This window comes from Alosa sapidissima, chromosome 13 (assembly GCF_018492685.1).
Source record: "Alosa sapidissima isolate fAloSap1 chromosome 13, fAloSap1.pri, whole genome shotgun sequence".
NCBI classification, from domain to species: Eukaryota; Metazoa; Chordata; class Actinopteri; order Clupeiformes; family Clupeidae; genus Alosa; species Alosa sapidissima.
In genome coordinates this window covers 20188284-20213588 of record NC_055969.1, presented here as the reverse complement: position 1 = coordinate 20213588, position 25305 = coordinate 20188284, and the positions used below count along the sequence as shown (strand labels likewise).

General features: G+C 43.9%; 2 protein-coding genes across 2 annotated transcripts in view; both read left to right on the top strand.

Moving 5' to 3' along the window:
* The window catches only part of map1b (microtubule-associated protein 1B), a 38222-nt gene extending 28498 nt beyond the window's left edge, over positions 1-9724 (top strand). Inside the window, exons 5-7 of the mRNA XM_042059379.1 lie at positions 158-5201; positions 5360-5592; positions 6584-9724. Of these exons, the coding sequence (XP_041915313.1) occupies positions 158-5201; positions 5360-5592; positions 6584-6739 (5433 nt within the window). The 3' untranslated portion in view covers positions 6740-9724. The remainder of the gene's footprint in view (positions 1-157; positions 5202-5359; positions 5593-6583) is intronic.
* Positions 9725-18200: 8476 nt separating this feature from the next.
* ptcd2 (pentatricopeptide repeat domain 2) lies at positions 18201-24730 on the top strand. Its single transcript, XM_042059380.1, has 11 exons — positions 18201-18370; positions 18974-19105; positions 20419-20511; positions 20678-20807; positions 21107-21224; positions 21558-21636; positions 21866-21957; positions 22278-22391; positions 23041-23115; positions 23214-23327; positions 23977-24730. Exons 2-11 carry the CDS (start codon positions 18997-18999, stop codon positions 24196-24198), a joined length of 1146 nt encoding a protein of 381 aa, XP_041915314.1. The 5' UTR covers positions 18201-18370; positions 18974-18996; the 3' UTR covers positions 24199-24730.
* The last annotated feature ends 575 nt before the right edge of the window (positions 24731-25305 follow it).

Below are 25305 nucleotides of genomic sequence, written 5' to 3'. Positions count from 1 at the left end.
ATATGCACTTCATCTGTGTAGGCCTCTATGTCAATCTTTATGTCATGATTCTGAATTTTTGTGCTTTCATGATTTGTATTGATTATCTTCTATGGTTATTATGGGTTGTTGTTACTAGCAGTGACTTATCAGTACTGGTGTGTTTTTCCCTCTGTAGATTGGAGAACTTCTCAGTAGCATACATCCAGCTAACAAGGCAAGCCTCACACTGTTTTGCCCTGAACAAGGTGACTGGAAAAACTCAAACCTGGACAAACACAATCTCCAAGACTTCATCAACATGAAACTGAACTCCTCTCTCATTCTCCCTGAAATGGAAGGCCTGTCGGAATTCACTGAATACTTGTCAGAATCAGTAGAGGTCCCAAGTCCATTTGACATTCTTGAGCCACCAACCTCGGGTGGATTCCTGAAGCTCTCTAAGCCATGCTGCTACATTTTCCCTGGTGGTCATGGAGACGCGGCACTCTTCGCTGTCAATGGTTTCAACATGCTGGTCAATGGCGGGTCAGAAAGGAGGTCTTGCTTCTGGAAACTTGTGCGCCATCTTGACCGGGTGGATTCCATCCTCCTGACCCATATTGGAGATGACAACCTGCCAGGTATCAACAGCATGCTGCAGAGGAAGATCGCAGAGTTGGAGGAGGAGCAGTCTCAGGGATCCACTGCCAACAGCGAATGGCTGAAGAACATGATCTCCCCAGATATAGGGATTGTGTTCCTCAACGTACCCCAGAACCTGGAGAAACCAGAGGCAAACTTTCGGGTACGGAGGAACATCGACGAGGCTGCTGCTACACTGCATTACCTGAGCAAGCTGTCTCTGACACCAGAACCACTTCAGAGGGGCACTGGAAACACAATTGAACCCATCATACTCTTCCAGAAAATGGGAGTTGGAAAACTTGAGATGTATGTCCTTAATCCAGTGAAGAACAGCAAGGAGATGCAGCACTTCATGAAGCAGTGGACAGGCATTGAGAAAGACATGGCTTCCATTCTACTACCCAATGGAAAAGAATCAGAACTACCAAACTCCTACTTTACCTCTATCTCTTCACTGATTGTATGGCATCCAGCTAACCCATCAGAGAAGATTGTGCGTGTGTTGTTTCCTGGCAACGCCACACAGAATCACATTTTGGAAGGACTGGAGAAATTGAAACATCTGGATTTCCTGAAGCAGCCAATGGTGACACAGAAAGAGTTGAACGCTAACATGGCACCATCACTTCAACAAGCAAAAATGAAGCATAAAACAGATAGCAAAGAGAGTCTCAAATCATTATCAAGGCCAGCAAGTAGAGGCATAAAGAGAGAGTCAAGGGAGGAGACACCAGAGAAGGCAAAGGCAGATACAGAATCACCTGAGGAAACTTTACAGCAGAAAGAAAAAACTCCAGTGAAAAAAGAAAAGCCAAAGGCTCAAGAGAAGGAGATGAAATCTAAAGTTGAGCAAACTCCAGAGAAAAAGAAGGCAGACATTAAACCAAGAGCTGCTCCCAAGGAAAAAGTCATGAAGAAAGAGATGAAAAAATCAGTTGAGAAGAAAACTGATGACAAAGAGGTGAAGGATGTTGTTGATAAAAAAGAAGAAAAGAAGAAAGATGAGAAGGTGACACCAAAAAAAGAGGAAAGGGTTAAAAAAGAGGATAAGATTAAAAAAGAAGATGTGAAGAAAGAGGCCAAAAAGGATGTAAAGAAGGACTTGAGGAAAGAGTCTCCTATGAAGGCCAGCAAAAAGGAGGACAAGAAAGAAGTAAAGAAAGATGATCACAAGAAAGATGTGTCAAAGCCTACCAATTTCCTGAAAAGGAATGCAGCTTCTTCAGCTGAAGCCAAGAAACCTGCCCCTAAGCCAAAGTTGCTGAAAAAAGATGACACATCAAAGAAGGAGTTAGGAAGCCCTATGAAGTCCAAAGAGAAAGGGAAGGTAAAGACCACCAAGAAAGACACTAAAGGTAGTGCGACCAAAGCTGAGACTGCTGCAACAGCAGCTGCTGCTGCTGCTACTGCCGCCGCTGCTGCTGCAGGTGTTGCAGCTGGGCTTGAGGTGGCAGCCAGTGCTGCTGAAGCTCTGGAAGAAGAAAGGTCTTTGATGTCAACTCCGGAAGACCTCACCAAGGACTTTGAGGTGCTGAAAGCAGAAGAAATAGTCGAAGATGAAGAGGCTTTACCTCAGACCATCACTGAGGAAATCACACTTGCCAAAGAGTCCCCAGAAGCAGGCGAGTCCCTGGATGAGGGTATCACAACAACAGAGCCAGAGGCAGAGAGCGGCGAGACTCCTGATGAGGTGGAGCCAAAAGAGAAAGCCAGCAGCTTCACCAGTGAGAAGTTTGAAGATGAGGGAACAGGACTTGAGGAGTCATCTGAAGCTGGGGACTATGAAGAGAAAGGAGAGATTGATGCAGTGAAGGAGGAGGAGGAACAAAGGAGAGAACTCAAGTCTGAGTTGAAAATCAAAGAAAAGGAAGAGAGTGAGGAAGAGAGAGAGGATGAAGCCACTACTGTCGTCCAGGCTGAGACATCAAAACCAACTCTGTTTGCTTCCACCTCACCAAAGGTATGCTCCCCCATTTCTCCTGCTGCTTCAATTCATGATGAATATCTTCTGGAAGGTTCTGGAAGTGAACCGGCCTCAGACGATGAAAACCGAGATGAACCTCCTGAAGAGTACACCACCTCAGGCCATACCATGTCCACCATTGAGATTTCAAGTGTGCCAACACCCATGGATGGCATGTCAACTCCAAGGGACATCATGAGCGATGAGACCACAAATGATGAGACTGACTCTCCTTCTCAGGATATGGCCAGGTTTGGAGGGGCTAAAATGTCATGCGATTTTGAGAGAAAACAGCTCCCAACTCTTCAAGATGGCCCTGAAGACCACTCAAAAAGCGAGGCCACAGATGGTGAAGACTATCAAGCTTCAGCTTCTACTGTCTCACCTACATCGTCACTGGAAGAAGACAAAATTGTTGATTATTTCAAGGAAGAAGAGGGCGGACGCAAGACTCCTCCAGACTCATTAAACAAATTTGGCATTTGCTCTTCAAGACTGGCTTCTGACTCTTCAATGGGTCCAATAGTGAGATCTCCGTCTGGTGATAAGAATGTGAACATGAGCTTCTTATCATCAGGTATTGCCTCACCCATTGAACTGGGCACTACCCTCACAGGGATCCCATTCGAAATAGGCGAGAGCTCACTGAGTCCAGATGAGAAGACCCTGGAGGGCACCTCTTCTCCACAATCTGCTGGCCATACACCTTACTATCAGTCACCACTAGATGAGAAAGCAGGAACCCTACAACCTGAAGCAGGGGACAATGCTGATGGTCCAGTAATTGTGGAGGTCACAAGTGACAAAGAGGACTCTCCTAAACAAGGGAGTCCTGTGGAAGAGAAAGTTCTCAAATCTCCAATAGACAAGTCTGCATCTCCTATGTGTGGCTCACCAACATCTGGAGCAGAATCCCCAACAAAAAGTGAAAAAGCCGAGAAGGTGTCAACATTTAAAGAAGAGAGCAAAATGTCAATATCAGAAGGAACAACATCTGATAAGTCTGCAACTCCAGTTGATGAAGGAGTTGCAGAGGACACCTTTTCCCATGCTGCATCTGTGTCCACCTCCCTGGCTACCGTGAGTTCTTTGCGAGACCCTACAACTGATGATGTTTCACCATCTCTGCATGCTGAAGTAGGCTCCCCCCACTCCACAGAGGTGGATGACTCCCTCTCTGTCTCCATAGTTCAGCCTCCGACTACTTTCCAGGAAACTGAGTTCTCTCCATTAAAGGAAGACAGCCCGCGACCAATGTCCATCTCCCCAGACACCTCTCCCAAAACCGCCAAGTCCAAGATGTCCCTTCAGGAGCCTTCCGTCATGCAGGTCTCCCAGGACTCCCCTGACCATTCTATGGCCTCAGATTTTAGCAAGCAGTCACCACAGCACCCCTCTGCCCCAGGGGCTCGTGGGGTCACTGAAAACGGACCCACAGAGGTGGACTGCAGCCCATCTGACATGTACGACCACAGCTCAGTCGGAGATCACAGGGCCGAGAAGCCAATGCTTTTCAGAGAGTGTGACTCCCCTTGTGCTGCCTCTGCGACCCCGTCAGAGGCGTCTCAGTCCAGTCCTTCTGTTGCGACTCCTTGTCAGATTGGGGGACCAAGGGACATGTCCCCAAGTGCAGCAGCTTCCTCAGGTCCTGCTACCCCAAAAGCATCCTCCTTAACACACTCTCCTGTGTCCCCAGACTCATTGGTGTTGGGGGACAAAAGTTCTGATGGGACGAATAAGGAAAGTCTGTCTCTGGCTGAAGGAGACACTAATCCCTTCAAGTGTGAGTCTAAATCTCCTGTCAGTCCCAAAGCCCCCTCACCATCTTACCTGCCTCTGTCCTCTAATTTCTCAGAGTCGCACACCTCTCCAACCTCTGGCGCTTCAAACTTTGAATCCAAAGATCCGGACAGCGCCATGAAGAGCCCCTGTCGTCCATCCAGGACGGACGTAGATCTGTGTCTGGTGAAATCCTGCGAGTACAAGCACCCGAAGACTGAGCTGTCACCATCTTTCATTAACCCAAACCCACTTGAGTACTTCATGAATGAGGAGAATCTGAACCCTCTGGAGGAGGAAAAGCCTTTGACCAAGTCTAGCGGAGGGCCTCCTCCCCCTGGCGGGAAGCACCATGGGAAACAGTGTGAGGAAACCCCTCCAACCTCAGTCAGTGACTCCGTTCCCTCCCAGACAGACTCTGATGTGCCCCCCGGCACAGAGGAATGTCCCTCCATCACAGCAGATGCTAACATCGATTCAGAGGACGACTCAGAGACACTCCCAACGGACAGAACTCTCACATATCGCCATGTGGATCCTCCGCCAGTGGCTGCCCGTGATGCCGCTCCATCCCCTCCCCACCCTGACGTCTGCATGGTGGACCCAGATGCCTTGGCAACTGAGGAGAGCAACCAAGTCAAGGAGAAGGAGGGAGAGGAGAAGCCCAAAAAGAAAAAAACAATGGCGAAGAAGTCTGCATCACCAGCCCGAAAGAGTGGCATTTCAAAGACAAGTGCAGTGAAGGAGACAAAAACTGCCTCTCCGAAAAAAAGTGCCAGTGCTAAGGGAGGAGAGGGGAAAGATGTGAAAAATGCAACCAACACTTCTGCCTCCCGAGGTGTGAAAAGTGCAGGTATGTCCTTACATTCAGACATTTCTACTGCCAATACTGAAACACTGAACCTTGACTCTTATCTATTGGATTGAATATATTCTTAAACTTATTTAGATTTATTTTGTACATTTACATACATCAGTGCATCAGATTGAACACCTATATCTGTCTCACAGGAAGCAGTAAAACCTCCAGTGGATCAGCAGTTCCCAACTGCCCCTCGATGTACATGGATCTGGTCTACATCCCAAACCATTGCAGTGCCAAGAACGTGGACTCTGAGTTCTTCAAGCGAGTCCGCTCTGCGTACTACGTAGTCAGTGGTAACGACCAGGCTGCCCAGGAGCCCAGCAGGGCAGTGCTAGATGCTCTGCTGGAGGGGAAATCGCAGTGGGGAAATAACATGCAGGTGAGTCAACAACACCCTAACGACTCTCACAGAGCACAACTGAAACGGAATGTCTAGGTTGCAAGAATATGCTTCAGTTATGTGGAACTGGCAATACCAGAAAGGAGTGCGTATGCACCATGGCCCTTAGACCAATCTACTATTTCTGTTTTAACGTGGTACATTCATGCAGGTTCAGTTGAGCTTTCAGTGTAGCCCAGTCGTAAGCACAGAAGAAATACAATGAAAGCATGAGTAAAGATAAAGGAAGAGTTTTTCATGCAAGGATTGTGGGCTAACTGATGAGCTCATCAGTTGAATTAGAAAATGAATCTGTTTCTTAATGTTCCAGACCAAAGGGATTTTTCTTGCTGTGTTAGAAGTGTTTTTGTAGCACCTGTTATCACTCCCTGTGGATTTCAGGATAAATTAGCAGTCATTTGCAATGGCATTAGCATTCAATTAGCAAAAGAAGAACCACAAAATTCTATCTCTTACAGTACTAGATTTATTTCAATTTATTTTACCACTGCACCCCTGGGTACAATGAAAGTTAGCAAATGTTTTAATCCATCAAAGGATTTACAAAAGACATACAGTAAGCAACAATGAGAGAGTCTTTGGCAAAGGCCCCGTCCTCGGTCCAGGTCATTGAGCGTAGGTCATTGAGCGTGGAGACCCTTGCAGATCCTGCCAGAATGAGATGACAGGGGCATAACCTACCCCCTGGACGTCTGGACAAGGCCAAACTGGTGTTGGTTAGGGAGGGACGGAGGGAACATCGAAAATCGGCACCTGAAAGCAGTAGGCAGGTACAAAGTCATGTCATTATAAAGACTGATGCAGACTGGTGATTTGTCAGAAGTAACGAATGAATGAGTGACGTTGCATTAAGTCTTCCTGGCAGAACTTAACGCTGATGCTTCCATTTCTATTCAGACAGGATTACCACTTTGTTGGCGATGTTTGCTGACCATCCTCTTTGGTCCTGTGTTCTTGTTTTGGTCCACAGGTGACCCTGATCCCGACACATGACTCTGAGGTGATGAGGGAGTGGTACCAGGACACCCACGAGAAGCAGCAGAACCTCAACATCATGGTCTTAGCCAGCAGCAGCACGGTGGTCATGCAGGACGAGTCCTTCCCTGCGTGCAAGATAGAACTGTGAGGCCGCCAGGGCTGTGATCTGCAGGCCTTGTGCTGTTTCTAAGGCCCGCAGCTGGGTTCAACTGTCATAGAAATGCAGAACTAAAAGGTCTAATTGATGTCCCCTCTCAAAACAATAACCCAAAAAATGTGTGAAGTCAGAAGATATTCTACAACTTATTTATCTGATTTAACTGATCGGTCACAGTCATATTTTAAAATTGGAGTCTAAAACATGAGTCGTGGTGATTTAAACATACATTTAAAAGTATACTGAGTGAGGAGTATGCGTAATCATGTATCACGGGGAAACTGTCTCAGTGATGAGATTGTTTAGTCTGTGGAGAAAGTCAGAGAGCTGAAACTGTAAAACACAAATATGTGAGAAATTAGCATCTTCTCAGTAAGTTAGCGCCATTGAGCAACTAAACTGCAGGGCAGCTATAACAAAATACTGGACCCATACAGAAAATGTGGAAATACTAGTCTTACAATGCCATCATAATGAATGTGGAAGTGGACTGGTTCGTTGTACTTTGGATGCTTTTAAACGTGTGAAAAGGGAACAAGACTGTGAGGTAAACCAGTCTAGTCAGTAATGTAGCTTATAACTCAGAAAAGATCAAAGAATCATCCATCACAAATCAAAGGAAATAGGTAGGTCTACTGTGTTAGAACACAGTAGCTTAGCTGATATCAAACAGAATGTTATAACCAACAAACCATTATAAAGCAGAATACAGGTGGTGCAAAATCTTCATATTACCACAATCTACACACCAAAGGATGATGATGGATATTTTGTTCGATATGCCTTAGAACGTGAATTGAATGTACACCATGATTGATGCACTTACTCTGAGAACAGATGTCCAGTCTGTATAGAGACAGCAGATGATCACAAGTCAAAGGCAGTTCCCCATAGAAACAGATGAATGAGCTGGTAGCAATGTACTGTAGGCGAATCATAGTGTTTGTCCAGCACGATGTGGAATGTGTCAGCGGTTATCTGAAGCAGTCCAGTCCTTTTATGATGTAGAGTGCTTTTTGCTTGCAAAGTGGCCTGTGGCTTGTGTCGAAATGACACACTGACAGGTAAAAATACCCAACAGCATCAGAGTTAGTGCTCCTCCTAAAGTTACAAATAGTACAATTTATGTTTTTATTAGTTTCAAACTCATAGAATGAATAATGACAATGAGCTTCCTCAAGTTTTATTGATGTCATGCAAGTGCTGCTCTGCATAGCAATGTACGTTATAAGCGAAGGGAGAGGAACACTAATTGATCTGTGGTCGGAGTGGGTTTTCAGGTGTTCTGCTGTGAAGTTCCTAAGTGGCATAATTTCCCCCCTTTCTTTTACATCTGTATATTTGCAGGCTATGTTTAGAGTATGTTGATATTTGCACTATATTTTTTTGCACATGATTTTTTTTATTAGTTAACTTATTCCAAGTCAATGTTATCCTTGTGGCTATTTATGATACATTATTTATTTATGAGTGACTGTGGAAACACTTGCATTTTGACTGCCATGACAAAGATTCATGTTGAGACTGAGGCTTGAGCTACTTGTTTTCCCGAGGTCGTATTCTGAAAGAAGAACACTCTACCAGCCGTATGCAAGCAGAAAAAATAGTCATTTTTGAATTGATACCCTTTGTTTGAACTTGTTTGTGCATCTCTCCTTGACTATTCAACTGCTCGATTTTCCTGAGTTGATGAGCCAAATTCAACCAGAGGCTGTCAGAATGTGGTACATCTATGCTTGAAAGCTGAGCAAGTTTCCTATCCTTTGGACATTTTCTTTTCTAGAGCAACACTGTACTATAATTATAGATAGCTCTGTGGCCGAATGACTGGATTGAAGACGTAAGCACGAGTAATGTAATCTACTAAACATTTCTCTCTCTCTCTTACACGAGGGAGGAGCAGGGAGGTCAGGGATTCCTGAACTGCCAACACAACAAAATTGCAAGTCTGTTGTTGAAGTGATTAAGTATGGTGTGCGATGTGTGTCCTCTGGGTTTCTGCCATATTATAAGTGCAGGACAGAGAGAGAGAGAGAGAGAGAGATCCCTTTCTCTGTCAGTGTTGGACATTTTTGGATCTTAGACCTGGTCTGTTACTGTGTCTAAGCAAAACTGGTATCAGGTGGACAGAAACATGCTACATTTCTGTCTCGAAGCTTGTCAGAGTTTGTGCATTGTGACAGAGACCACAATGATCCCAAAATGGCGTCTTTGGTTTCCAGCGCTTTTACGATGACAGGATTTCTCTAGAGCTATACTGTAATGGTGTGTAGATAACGTTGAGGGAGAATGTTTCATGAGAGAGACAGACTTCACAGTTTCACTTCTGTTTGATCTACATGACTCGGACCATCACCCAACACCTAAAGACAAGATAACACAACTACCGGACAGACGAACCACCTGACACTCAATACAGTGGCCAACATGGCCCCAAGCATTTATATGACATTGCCTTGCAGCATTTCACAGAGATCTACAGGAGTTGAGTTTTAAAAGTTCAACATAATACTAACCAAGAACAAATACAGGACATCAGGGCTGAACTCAGTCAATAGTTGTAAATAGTTGCAGTAGAAGTCTTTTAACTAAGCAAGGAAAAGCAAGAACATTTTAAGCATTTAGAAATCAGATGAACACTCAGCTTTTGACTTTTCTCTCAGCTTCTCACTATATCCATCTTTTCTTCTCTCTCTCTCTCCCTCCTCTCTATCTCCCTCTTTCGAGTGATTGTAAGAGTTTGTTTGCAGCTGTGTAAGGTATATATGTCTTGTGAGCTTGCATCTACCCTAGCCCTTTCCAAACTCATATCTAATGTAGAGGATAGTTTCATGTAAAAGTATTACCTAGTGCTTTTCTGACATTTGTGTGCAATATCTCATTTTCCCAACTCATGTGGGGGCATTTGATGTAAAGGGAACTACTATGGAACACCAAGGGAAACAACACCATAATAAAAACTGTTGTGGAAATCCATGTCATGTCATATAGGTGTCTTCTTTTTTGCTTTTTCATTGTGTGTTCGACAGAACCACATGAAGGAGACAAAAACACTCTCATTTACCTCACACTCTCCATTTGATGCAATTTAACGATTTTGCCTTCTCATATCTGTCTTTCCTTTTCCCTCGCATTAGGAGGCAACACTTCTGAAAAAGGTATCAAGCTCCATGTGATGAATGGTCATCTACTAATAACACAAGTTATTAGAATATAGCATCCTTGAGGAATGAATGGAACCCTTTCTGGTCTTATGAGTCTAGTCTTAGTCTTGACCAAAGCACAATAATGTCATGTACATGGCTACAGCATCACCATGCTAAAATCCTCTCTTAGGATATATATATCCATATTTATGTTTATTTTTACATTTGCAGTATTTTCATATTGATATTTTAGTATGCTTGCATGTACCACTTGGGGTTGAAAGTAGAAGCTACATACAGTACATGCTAACATCCAAAAATCTCTAGAGTTTTGTAGAGAAAATTCCAGAGCAGTAGACTAATAGAGGGAGGGGGAGAGAGAGAGAGAGAGAGAGAGAGAGAGTATGGGAGAGAGAGAATAAGGCTTTAAGACCCCAGTGTCCCTAGCAGTGTGATTGGCTATAAAAGAGCACGAGTCTCCAGGGACACTGCTCATCCACCGGCAGGGCAGACGATGAGAGGAGTGGTCCTGAAGGGCTCACTGAGGATGGGCTTGATTTATGCCAGGAGACAGCGTCTGGAACCTGGGGCGAGGCCCAACCAGTGAACATTTAGTACATTGATTTTCACACACACACACACACACACACAAACACACGACAGACAGTCATACAAACAAACCTGTGCATAGATGACGTAAGCTCTCTCTCTCTCTTTCTCTCTCTCTACTCTCTTTCTCCCTCCCCCCTCACACATGCATGCAAAAAAACCCAGACAAAAAAATCACCCTCACATTCTACAAAGCGTAAACCTGATTCTGATGTATACACTGTGAAATTATGAATAAGTAAACCCTAATATAAAGCCATATAATGGCTCTATCTGAAATTAGAGAGAGAGAGAGACAGATGAAAAATGAGAGTGTGTTTTTCCAAAGGAAGTATATATATATATATTTATTTATTTAAATATATTTGTTGAGCTTTTTTCCCTTTATCTCAATAAGATAGTGGAGAGACAGGAAGCAAGTCGTAGAAAGAGATGGGGTGGGATCACCCCCCCTGTGTTTATCTCTGTGTCTTGCTGATGTCCACCCTTGCCAGTCCTTTGTCGTACCAGCCAGTCGCCCGTACCAACACCGACGTTAACTAAGAGTGACACGGCCACTGCAGGCATGTTCCAGGCCCGGACCACCTTCAGGGTGGCAAAAATACCCAGTTGAGAACTCACTCAGATGGCATGGATGGGGCCAGTAAAATCCTTTATGACGAATATTAAACAATTTTGGATTCCTAACCCATAGGAATGCCTTGAAATTTCCACATTGAAATCTGAAATGCCTCTTTATTGGATGAGGGAGGTAGCCTGGAAATCCAGACCCAAATCTAGAAAGATTTAGGGTCTGGCCATATGAGTAATGAAAATGGCCTAACTCGAGGGGTGGTACCAAGCATGCATTTGAAAATATCACTGCATGCAATTGGATAACACTACGACCAATGTTTACTGACTGAATCCTGGACTTCGACGTCGCAGTGCTGTCGTCATCTGTTTAGCTCGCCTATATATTAGATACACTGATGTGATTGCTGCAGCTTGGCTCCAACAGCACTCGCTGAGCAAATTCAAATTGTGCTCTCGCGAGAACTCTTCATTTCCAGGGTATGAGGGAGAGGGGAAAAGGGTGTCTATTGGATCGGCTCCATTGCCCTGTGTTCTACAGTATCCCTGCTGTGACACATCTCTGCTTACTCCCCCTATCAGTAACACCTACCAATGACTTGACCGTATAATGCAAGACTTGCAGCTAGCGACAGCAGTCAGTGGGACATTAACGTTAATGGGATTGGGACTGACATGAGAGCAGCTCCTGAGCACAGAGCACTAATGAGTGAGGTGGGGTCACACAGGAAGCCGTTTATATCAGAAGACACAGAGGGTTCATACTGCCTTGCCCATATAGATCCCAAATGTGATGGCAGATTAGCTCATTTCAGCTCAACTCAGCACAGCAACAGCACAGCACAGCACAACGCTCTCGCCCTATACAAGTGTAGATCCCAGCTACACCATGTCCTATACAAGTGTAGATCCCAGCTACACCATGTCAAATTATACTGCTGGCGAGTACAGCTTATTTGCTCTTAACTTGGCTTTCTTTATTGTCTCACTGTAAACATGCCGTATGATACACCACGCCTTTACTCTCTGAACTCTTCCTGTTTGTTGAGGCTTGGCTGCCTTGCAGCTCGCTCTTTGATTGGTCACTGATATGTACACCTAATTAACATTAACAATGTCTTGACAATGATGGGAGATAAGCTCATTTCAGCTCACCTCAGCACAGCACGGAGCAAGCCAAGGCAAGGCATTCATACACAGGGGTAATTCAATGTTCTTTACATAAACAAAAGCAAAGAGTACATGAACGCATACAAGGGCAGTAGTTTAAAAAGGTGCTGCGCTGTCTCACCCTGTCACAGCTGCTATTGTACATTAGCTCATCTCAGCTCATCTCAGCTCAACACAGCACAGAGCAGCACTGAACACAAGGAGAGTGCACTGAGATCCTTTGTGTAAATCACTACGTTTATGGGGCTCCCTGTCAGCTAGGACGTTTTACAAGCCTTTACCAGTGAGACTGGACCGAAAGTAGCACCACAGCTACTGATTATGATTCAAACTCACACAGTTAGGTAGGCTATTCAAAAACAGTATTCGAGAAAAGTATATAGGTGCTGCAGGTAACAAAAATGTAAGGTGAAAGGACAAGTCAGAAACAACATTATGTTGTTTGTGATCTATGGGTGGTTTGTTTTAAGGAGAAGTGATAGGGAAGGGTCTCCCTAGGAAGGTCTCATAGGCAGTGCTTTAGCAACGGACATCAAAGCGCTCCTCATTAGGACTATCAGTTGAACACATCTAAAAGCACATTAAATGGTTTTCTCAAGCATCTCTCTCCAGAACGCGGACTTGGTCAGTAGTGACAAATCCAGAAGCCCAGATGTGCCTCCAGGCTTTGATTCATATCTTCCGTTTAATTGGAATCTACTTAGACGTTGCTTGAAAACCATGTCACTGCTTGATGGATGTGTCTCGTTTCAAAGCTGCTTCAGGTGTAAATTAATATTGAACAAACATTATTTTGATGAGTAAGCAAGTGTAAGAAAAGCTAGACAGGCAGTAATATATTGGATAAATATATTCAGCATTTCTGGGAGAGAGCGAGATAGTTTTGTTGGCCGGCGGTCAGACAGAAGTCATCTATCTAATCCCTAGAGGAGGTCTCCCTCCGTGAGAAAACAGTAAGAGACAGGGAAAATATCTGAAACTGGAGGAAAGACACAGGGGAATTGGATCTGAAGATAACTGTTTTGCTTTAGAAGTTGTCAGTATTCATCAGTCTTGTTTCAGCATCTGTTCAGGCTCCATCTCTTGACACTTGACACACGTTACTCTTTCACGAGTACTTTCACGCAGTTCAAAGCACATATTATATCATCGGCAATAAGGGACCCCTGTTCCTGATACACACCCACACACACACACACACACACAGACACACGCATACATAGACATACACATATAGGCCTACTGAGATGCACAGACACACCTAGGAACTCATCAAGGATGTAGCATAAAGGAAACTGTTGCCTGATTGGTCAAGAAGAAATATCAGCAGCATGAGATGAGATGTAGTTGCTATGGCAACACAGGGCAAAGTCACCCTCCACTGGCACACACCTCTACCCTCCGAGTCTCACAGAATACAGAGTCTCTCATGACATCATCTTTAGTTCCACAGGTGATGGATGTTCCATGAAGCCTTATTGTGACACCACTGCCACTGGCATGATTAAGGTTCTGGAATATAGCAAGTACATTATGACACCACAGAATCGTCGAGATTAATGATCTAGAACAGAAGAACTCCATTATGACATTATAAAATTGTAAAGGCCTAGCTCTCTCACGGCAGCAGTAGCACAGACTGATAGAGATTCATGAGTGCCACACCCTCCAATCTGTCTGATCATTTTCATTATTCTACAGGCCTGTTTTAAATTAAAGTCACCAGGTAAACTGTCAAATTCTATTCGGTTGTTAAGTCCAACGTCATGGGCCCAACAACTTTTTGGTCAAAAAACGTTATCATTATGCAGAGGATGGGTTTGCATTCACTTCCTCTGTTTGACAGAAACCCAATAAGAGAGACAGAGGAGCCAAAAAAGGGCATCCCGCTGCAATCGCTCTCAAACGTACTTGTGTCCTGACACTGTCAAATAGTATAAACTCATTACCGCAAATGCACCCACTGTCAAACATACAGATGTGTGTTGTTGTGTGATGGCTTCATTGTGTAACATTACAGATCCAAAAATCCTGAATAATGTATACGACATAAAAGGGGTTATGGCCAAGAAACTGTAGGTTTCCACTACTGGATACTACTGATGTCCTCTGCAGTTACAGTTCTGATGTGGATCTGGCTCAGATCTGGCTGAGACGTGGCCCTGATCTGGCTGTGATTTGGCCCTGATCTGGCACCATCAGCAGCAGCAGTGAGGGGATAAAGCAGCCTGGCGGGGGTCTCTTTTTACGTCCACGCTCCGAGTGTGAGGTTTTCCAGAAAGCTGACTGCTCATTTTTTATGTCTGATTGTTTCTTGGCCTATACCAGCGCGTGACTTGTGTTTTTAAAAAGGCAATGAAGCTCGCTTTCCTATTGAGCGCATACTCAGCAGTTTTGTGATTCGGGAATTCTCGTCTGGTGGGACAATTACTCCCCCAGCCTTCAGTACCCTCTTAACCAATCACTGCTCAGATCTTCTCATCGGAGACCCAATCAGGCCTCCAGTATGAACACAGCAGACCCACCGGGCCAAGATTACACCGCTCTCCTGAATCACCCTGAACGGTCATCTTTCCCTCCTTTTTTAAGCATACCTCCTGTGCTATTCTTCACATCTCACATTACGCATGCCCATCAAAATCTGCAGATCATGGGAGAGGCATCGATCCTCGCAGGGAGGCTATCGTGTTTTGCCTGCATTCACAGTGGTAGGTGGAGGAAGGCAGTGTTGCAGTTTTTCCCAAGGAGCCGTCCTTAGCCCCGGCCGCAAGATCAATCCCTGAATCCCCGCTGCCATAAATAACCGTGTTGGCTGCCAGCATGTGTACAACCAGGGAGGGGGAAAGCTTTACGCAACACAGGGGGGAATCTATGCAAAGAAAGCATGGTGGAGGCAGGAAAGAGTTGGATCATAGCTGTTCTATGTGTGACCTGTGTGTAGCCTGTAGAGAAAAGCCCTGTTTTTGTTGTGCTTATAAACAGAACAAAAGGATGCAATCATGGCGACCATTTACAGTTAATTACACTCGAAGGCCTATTTAGGTGGACACATGGGCAGAGCTTTGGTAGACGTCCACCTGGAGTGGTCTCCATCGGAATCATTTCAAGACAATTTGTGTTGAAAAGAGCTCAGACACTCTTAGTAATACAATTTTTTTTTGGTTCAATGAAGCTCATTGAGCATAATAGACTCCGGAGGGGGAGGGGGGCCGTGTACAACTAGGTGAAATTAATGGACTAGTTAATGGAAAGGCATTTTGTTAAAAGCCTCATTTTTAATTCAGTAGCACATGCTAAGGTCATGGGTTTCCATACATTATCACAGCTCAGTGTCTCTTTTAAGCAAGTGAAGATAATTGTAATGCATCTGTTTTTCGAAAGCTGTAGTATGTTAAACTTTTATTAGGCTATGCATTAGACACTATCATTTACCTTAAAATAATGGCTTCAAGCTCATATTGAGTCTCTGACACTGGCACACCCAGAAAGCCTTGTTGCCATATTGTCGCGGGTAGGAGCATGACCCTTTTTGACAGTTTATGACAAATTGGATCCCCCTTAGCATTAATGGGTACCCAGCATGTTGAAATGTTGTTGTCTTACTTGAAATCCTATGGATGAGATCATTTGATTCATTTTACATTCATTTTTGGATCATCCTGTGAACATCCGATCTGTTTTGGGTGAACATTTTCAAGTGTGACTTTACTGTGAAATATTTCCAGCTGCTAAACTGACAGCAATATTTTACATGTGGACTGGGGCATACTTGATATTCTCCAGAAGTAATATTTTGAAGTCCTAGTAAGTCCCATTCTTTTTAATACAAACAAGAAGGCTGTTTCCTGGCCTCATAAATCATACATGTAGTCAGAGACAGCCTCTCTCACTCTCCATCCCTCTCCCCCTCCCTCTCTCATTCTCCATCCCTCTCTCTCCCTCCCTCCTTCCCTCTGCATCTCTCAGATCTAATCCATTAGAGATTCCCTTTCAAGCTGAAACTGAGGGGAAATATAAAACCAGGCAATTAGCCAACTGCTAATTGATTAGCCCCTGCTGAATGTTTTGAACAAAGCTGAAATGGTTAGAAGCAGGACAAGCAAAACATGGCTCTCCTCCTCACAGGACAGGCAGACTTGTGGACTGTGACAACATCTCTTTTTCACACTCTCTGTCTGTACCCCCCCCCCCCTCTCTTTCTTGAAGATGTTGGTCAAAGTGAGGGAGAGAGAAACTGTTCTTAGCCAGAAGGGTGAAACAGCAGCAGTGGTGTTGCTCTCTCTCTTTCTGATCAATTACTCATTCTGCTGACTTGGGCACAAATATCTAATCTAATCCTGTGTTTCAAGGGTGACCTTTTGCAAACAAAGATCACAAAGTCCGGGTAATATTAAAGCAGACCTACCAATCAGGCAGAGTGTGGCAGTGACTTTGAGTTCTGTCACTGGCTGAGTATCAGTTTTGACTTATTATTATTATTTGTTTTTGTTTTATTGTAATATTGTGTGTGTGCTACGGACCCTCATGTGAGTCTGAAATAAAGATGGAATTGAATTGAACAGACTATAAGCCTGGTCAGTCAGGGAGCAGGTTTGATACCCCGTATTTGGTTAGGGCCAGGCAGGGTTGGAGTGACCGCTGTCTCCCTTTGCTACATGATTTCAACGTTTAGATCATTTCTAAATGACATAGACTGTGGTAGCCAATTGCCAAACAAGCATAAATTCTTTCAAGAGGAAAATCAATGAGCTGTCCCTAATGCTGAAAAAGCGAGACAGAAAGATCAGGGGACACACGGACTGATTGATTTCTTTATTTATTTCAATTGAGTGACTGTCTGGCTTTGCTGGCATTTTGCTGCTGCGCACCAGTCTTTGTTTTGGATCAAACTTGTTCCCACACAGTGCGTTCAGTAAAAAGTCAATAACTGGAAACAAACTAATGTCATTATCACCACCATATCAGAGAGAGTGCATGTATATCAGCTAGATCTATTCTATAAACCCTATAGCGCGCGCACACACACACACACACACACACACACACACACACACACACACACACACACACACACACACACAACACACACATACACACACACACACACACACACACACACACACACACAGAGCAGGACAGGTAGCCAATGACAGACATTTTTATTTCAGAACTTACTGTATCACAACATTTCATGCAGGGGTGTAGTGGAGGCTAAAGACAAGTAAACACAGTTTATCCACCTCTTATTAGAGTTTATCCACCTCTCAAAAGAGTTTATTCACCAATTGCAACTTTTATCATTCAAAAATCACACTGTATTATAAGTCAAGTCAAGTCCAGTCAGTTTTATTTTTAAAGCGCATTTAACATGCACAGAGTGCAACCCAAAGTGCTCCACAAACAAGACACATAACAGAAAGACAAAAGATGCCGGATGGAGCGGCGTAGTCGCCAGCGTGCCCATGACATCAAGACATGACAAAGATATTGAAGTGATGCACTCCAGTTCAGCTCCCACTACAGAGCCAGCCTTCCTTACCAGCCTGTCAAGTCGCCCAGCATCCTTCTTCTTTGTGCTTCCTCCCCAGCATACCACTGCATAGAAGAGGGCGCTGGATACAACAGACTGATTGCTTGCTGCACACATTTAAGGACCGCAGCCTCCTCAGGAAGTACAGCCTGCTCTGTCCTTTCTTGTAGAGTGCATCAGTGTTGGCTGACCAGTCCCGTTTATTGTCCAGGTGGAGACCCAGATAGGCTACTTGTAGGTGCTTACCACCTCCACATTGACCCCATCAATGGAGACTGGTAGCAGAGCGAATATTACCATTCTCTGAACTACAATATTTCGAATGTTGCACAAAAAATCTACAGCTGTTCCTTTTTTTTCTGAGTTAACTTCAGATTTATCTTTTGATCATCTCACATGGGCATGCAACTTTCGTAATGAGACACATTGGGTGTTGGACGCTAGAGCGGGATTGACGTTTATTTCAAAGGGTAGTCTACGGGAAATTTGGGTACAATACTGCCCTCTACTGTTCATAGAAAGAGTCAGCACAGTTTTACGCATTAAGAAATTGTCTGCGTACTGTAGGCTGTGTGAAACGCACCGTCCACACTGGTAAGATGATGTTCTATGATTATTCTATTTTTACTTGAAATTGTTTTATAAACCAATGGCTGTAGGCTTTATAAAGTAGCCTATATGTAATTCTTCTGCATGGACTTCGGGGTAGGCCTATGTATGTGAACTTGCGCATTGCATTCAATGCACTGCTGTAAATGTAGCCAACGTTAGCCAAAATTAATGTCACAGTACAGATGCGACACTGAACAAGGTTTGCATGTCATACAGTTTGGCACAATTTAAAGGCATAGCGTGAGAAAACATATCGATGCGCTCACTCAATACATCGGTATTTTTAAAAAACGTTATAGGGTGAATGAAGTTCACTGCTAGCTAAGTTGCTATCACCGGTCAATCGTAGAAGCTGACATATTGGAAAATACCAAACCGCTGTGCTATATGGGGGGAGGCAAGGAGAATACACATCAGGGTATTCGCAGTATGTGGCTGTTGCTCATGTAATGTCATTGCTTACGTTTCAAATATACACTTGGACACATTCACTGTTATACTAGCTTGAAACCACACACATATGAGAGTAGAGTGAATATAACGATAATATTTCAGAGGTCTTGCACCTATGTTGTCATTTTATAGTATGTTCTGCTGACTTCAACAACATGGCGCTGCGTGGACTGAACATTTGTGTCCGATTAATGCGTGATTCTCCAAGAAAAGGAATACTTCAGAGTTCGCCCCGAGTGGGGTGTTTGGGATGTCAAATTGGAGGTGAGTGTTGAATATATTTCTTTACATCTACTCTTTGTTTTTAAGGTCTTCTTGCAGGTTAACGTGTGCGACAGTCAGTCCCAGGTCCAATGTCAGACTCAGACCAGTCCACGTTAGTACCACATCTACTGTATTAACGTGAAACCCCAGAGAGAGTTCCAAGTCCATCAGATCTGTGGTAAACGCACACAAGTACGTTTAGATTACGGAGGAAAGCATGTAAGCCTACATTATATGAGCCATTTGTTGACTGTGCAGCATGTGCAATACTTGTGCAGATTCAGATTTTTATTTGTCACATAGCCTACATACAATGCAGTGAAATGTTACAGTCGGCTCCATGCCAAGCGAAAACACACAAACTGACACTGAACAACCTACCAAAAACAGTAACAGACAACTAACTTCTTGTACAGGCCATGGTTATCTCCAAGCTGGACCTCCTTGTGTAGTAGAATCGTTAAAACTGATTCAGAATGCCTCAGCACGTCTTCAATCAGCCAAAGAGGACACATGTAGTTCCTCTCCTAGTTACACTGGTTCCCTAGAGTGGCCAAATGAAATTTAAATCTCTCACTTTGGCCTGTAGGACACTGACTGGATCTGCTCCCTATTTTAATTCAATGATCAAGATGTACATCCCCAACCGCCCACTGCGTTCTTCTGATGAGTGTCTGATGTGTCGACCAGCCATAAACGCTAGGTCAAATTCAAGACTCTTTTCCTCAGAGGTTCCATGTTGGTGGAATGAGTTGCCCAGTGCTCTCCGTCCCTGTGATAGCTTTGGGTCTTTCAAGTGGGGTCTAAAGGCATGTCTGTTGCACTTAGTTTATTAAGCGTTTCTTATGCGTTATGATTTGTATACTATATTATTGTTTATTTTCATTATGCTATAGATTGAGTTGGCATTGTTGTTTATTATTGCTATTCTCCTTAATGTAGTCTAACTTTTTAAATTGTTTACTGTTAAATTTGACTATTGTATTGTTGTTATTTGTATGTCGCTTTGGACAAAAGCGTCTGCCAAATCCTATAACCATAACCATAACCATGTGCTGCAGGTAATACCTGGGAGATGCCTCTTTACGCAAGCAGTCACAAAAGAATCATTATGACATAAGTTATTGACATTATTTACTGGCATTATTATTGGACTCTTTCCAAAAAGCTTTCTCTCTGATGTAGCCTACTCTGTCTATGTTCAAAATTAAGTAACATCTTGGACTCCTCTTCTGCACACCATGAGTTTATAATCTGACTGTCTAGTTTAGGAAGTATTTGCTGTCTGATGATGGTGTCTGATTTGTTTTTAGCAAAACGGCATCTCTTGTCTGAAGATGTTGTGAAGCTGCAAGATTTTCAACAGAGGAAACTTGCCGTGGCCCACCAGGTTTCAGGAGCAAAAAGTATGTCTGATCATTGACCTAACGCTTCTGTCATTTAAGCATAAGCAGTTATGGTATGTCTTAATTTGCATCATGACTGTAAGAGTGGAACTAAAGCGTCTGGCAGAAAGCCCTACAGAATCAGATCACACTTTGTACTGTAATGGGACTTGTGCTTGTCTTTCAGGCGACTACTTTGAGAACGTGAGTCAGAAACTGCAGAAGAACGAGTTAATTCTGAAGGACGAACTGAAGCTGCTGCTGCACTTGTGCCAGTCGGCCGATGACATGGTCACGGCCAAGAGCGCCATATACAGGTGAGGGGACCCTGGGGGAAGGAACACAAGTCTGCACTTTTCAGAAGTTTATTCATGTGCATTTGCTGTCTGGAACTTTTTGTGTGGCAAGAAATGTATGGCATGACATTATGATAAAAAGGAAACAGCAAATGAAAAGGAACACATTGCTTTATAAATGGAACATGAACAGATGTCCGTTGTCCACTCCAGACTTAGTCCTTCTCAGTTAGGATAAATTTGTGTGTGTGTGTGTGCGTGTGTGTGTGTGTGTGAGTACGTGTGCATACGTGCGTGTGTGTGTTTCTGTGTGATTACAGGTATCATGAGGAGAATAGAAATGTGTCATTTGGGGACTTTAAATTTGGTCCCCTGTTCATGAGACTCTGCTATGAACTCGGCCTGGAGGACATGGCAGCGACGACTGTAACTGACAAGGTAAAAATGGCAAAGGGAACAGACAGACAGACAGACAGACACACACACACACACACACACACACACACACACACACACACACACACACACACACACACACACACACACACACACAGAAACTGTCATCATCAGCAGCAGTAGCATTAACATGTCTAATTCTGATCCCTTGTTCTCATTGTTGTTTCCTGTTAATGCCAGCGGGGGGAGCTGTTTATTAAAATCTGTTTATGTGACCATTTTCTATTGATTCCGTCTTGACAGCTGTCCTGCCTCCTAATGCTCAACTGATCCACTAAAAGAAAATGTCTTCTCACATTTTGTCTTTTCCTTCAGACACTCAAAGGATTCTTCTCAGATTCCACGTCATTCAACATTGCCATTGACATGCTGTTTATGAAAGAATGCTATGACGGTAAGGACTTCATTTTGTTTTTCCATTACCACACATACTGCTTTATTAGACTTTTCTCACTAATAAAACCCCAATGTTGACTGGCTGTGTGACTAACCTCAATTTCCAGTTGGCGTCTGTGAAGTTCCTTGAGACATATATTTACGTATGTTGGTGCTACATGTCTGTAAATTAACTTGAATTGAACTTGAATACATGAAGACTAAGAGAATCTCTTTTCTTACTGTAGGTGCCTTAGAGGTTGTGGCAGAGATGAGAAAACAGGGTGTGACCTTCAATAAAGACACCCACACGTTAGCTTGTGCCACCTGTTACAAGCTGGTGAGCATCCTGGGAATAGATACTCCGGTTGGTCGAAAAGAGCCGTTTATAACAGGATCACACTTTTTAATCCCCATGGGAGACCTATCTGAGCAAGTACCATTAGTAGTTATATTGTGTGTGGTGTGGTGATGCAGTAACTCTTAGCATCTCCACTTTGCAAGCAGCTAATCTGGGTTTGTTCACAAATGTTGGAGGTTATTTGGGTTGCTATGGATACCCATTACCTTTGCCTATATTCCATCCTGACTCCTCACTTTTACACAGAGTTGAACTTTAACCTCTGGTTTGTCCTCACTGTCCTGTTTTATTGTTTACAGAATACTCCAAAGTCTTACAGAGTCTGCATGGTCCTGCTGGAGGAGGGACAGCTCAAAGGTCACATGATACCCAGGCACGCATACTGCTTCGCTGCTGCTCTTGCCATCAAACAGGTGAAGGTCGTTCTCCTGCAGCAGAAAGAAAAAAAAAACTGTCAAGGATTCATTAAGTGCTATTCGCCTTATTCACCCGGCGGCCATTACGAGGCTGAGGGGTACACTTGCCATTACACTTCAGTCCAGCAGATGGTGGTGGTAATGCACTCCGTTAGCAAACTGCTAAAAAACAATTCACTGAAGAAGAAGAACAGGCCAGTGAACCCTTATTCTTTAATCAGTGAGCTTTTTTTGGCAGTTTGGAAACGGAGTGCATTACCACCACCATCTGCTGGACTGAGGTGTAATGGCAAGTGTACCCCTCAGCCTCATTATGGCAGCCGGGTGAATAAGGCGAATTGGGGTAGACCAAAAAGTGAGCTCTGGGATATAGATAAGGCCTGAAGTGTGAGGAGGTGAACGTTCAAGGTCGACAAGTTTTACATTTGAATGCTTTGATTGTGTAAAAAAAAAATGTCTTCACTTTAAACTGTAAACAAATTGGCACACAACAAGGCAGATGCCATAAACTTTTGCCTCCAATTTGAATCTACCCAACATTTAGGCTCAACATTTCTTAGTTTACCCCTCTTGTTTTGAGCTTATAATTCTTGTTGTCACAATTCATGTGTGTAATTTAAGCTTTTCCTTCTTTTCTTTGTTTCAGAATGACTTGGAAAAAGCCAAGAAATTTTACTCTCAAATCATGAACACAGAAAGCAAACTATGCATGAATCTAAATGTGAGTTTGTGTGTGTATAGTTGTGTAGATTCATATAAGTGTGTCCTTTTAAATTATCACTGTTATGACCTCAACCATGTTTGTTTTTTGTGTGTTAGGTGTGGATCTTGGCAATGGAGGGATCCATAAGAGACGCCGTTGCTATCCTTAACACGTCCATCCTCCCCAACACTCCCACCTTCGTCAAGAGGCCTGAATTTAGCCAGGAAGTGGTAAGAGTAGAAAATAGCCTTACCTAGAGCTTACTACTACATTTATGGGAAATCAAAGTTTCTTTAAATCAAGAATCCTCTCCAAACAAAAGATCTGTTTTGGCCTCAAAACACCTTTCCACATTGATGTAGTTTTCCATTGCTGAAGTATGGGCAGGGGTTCTAAGTCAACACTGTAACACAACATGTCATACGCCACCCCAGAAGTGACATTGATGAGCCCAGCGCTGTTTTAAAAATGAAACAGATTTCAACTTTTAGAGCTTTGAGCGCTGCGGGCGCTGCGGGCGTCAGCGCTGAGGCCTTCCTCCCCTGAGGGCGCTGAGCGCTGTGAATACTTAACTTCATAGGAAAATAACCGCCGTCGGCGCAAAAAACGTGATTGGTGGACACAGGCCCTACGGCATCTTGTGCAGCAATGTAAAAACCAATTTACAAATTTGTGCAAATTACATCCATTAACATTAGGTGTTACAGTTTTCTACAGTAATGTATACTACATCTATAAATATATATATATATATATATATAATGATGCATTAGTACCTGTTATATTTTTCAATGCTACCTCGTCTCCTTTCCTGTAACTGCCTGGTCTTTGGTCTGTCCTGGTGTGTGGTGGCTGACCTGCAATCCCACGCGTGTCCAGCTGGAGGAGCTGCAGAGGCAGAGTGTGGACGGGACGTGGGCGGTGCAGGTGGAGCGGGTGGTGGCACGGCTGCAGAAGGCCGGGCAGGTGACGGTGCAGAGTCTGGACGCCATGCTGTGCCACACGCCCAAGGGCAAGAGGAGGACGATGCCCATGCTGGAGGAGAGAAAGACCAGCCGCAGGACACTCAGGCCGCTGCGCTCTACACTGCTGTCTGAGTAACACACACACACACACACACACACACACACACACACACACACACACACTTGGAGACGGACCAGCCAGAGACCATGGCAAGTTGTTATTTGCCTTAAAGCAGGAGCTCTGGGTGGGGAATGCCATGGATAGTATCATCTCTTGAGAGCTGTCAAGACGTCGTCCAACACCAGTGTTAATTCACCAAAGCTGCTTTGAACAATGTGTCCTACAACGAGTAGGAGTTACCGCTGTAATTCTATTGTGGTTCTGGAATGATGGACTTTTTTAGAACCGGAGCTTCCCCATTCAGTCAAAGGGACTATCTGTGACCCCAGTCAAGTTGATGCCAGTCTTTGTAACCGGGCCATGCCCAAATCCAGAGCTCTGGACTCTGTGGCGAGCCTAACTCCTCCCTCTCCGGTCCATAGAATGGAGCGCTATGCCGTCAGTGCTGCCCTCTCTTTTATAAAGCCTGATCTGGTGGCTAGGAGGGCGGATGGAAACTTTCCCTCCTCCGGTGTTCACTCAGCATCACACACACTTGGAGGTTACACATGAAATGGGTATAAAGAGGAAAAAACGCACGCACATCCCGATCTAATCCTGGGTGCTGGACAAAACACTTACGATGAGAGAGAGGGGAAAAAAAGTCCGCAACACCAGTATATGCTCCCAAGTTATAGTTTAATTACCGTTAATTAATTACGGTAATTAAACTATAACTTGGGAGCATATACTGGTGTTGCGGACTTTTTTTCCCCCCTACACATGAAATGGGTGCCTCTGTGAAGGAAAGCTGCTATATAGAAAAGATAATTGATTGGCCACAGAGTCAGAATAAAGTCGCCCTTCTCCCTCACAGCCAGCAGAGGGCGGAACAGTCTCTGTATGAAATTGGTTTCATGTTTGTGAGAGGTCAGAACTGTACTGATATGTAATTAAGAGCTTATACATATTCTTATGAATAGGATTATGAATTAATTAATGTGTAATTAAAGGAGGTCTTGGTGATGCCTCACCAGATAGCAATTCATGACTCATGTCTGTCCATGTTTGCATGTGTAAACATTTGTTATTGCATTGTTGGATCATTTATATCTTTTTTTACATTGTTAGATGGCAGATATT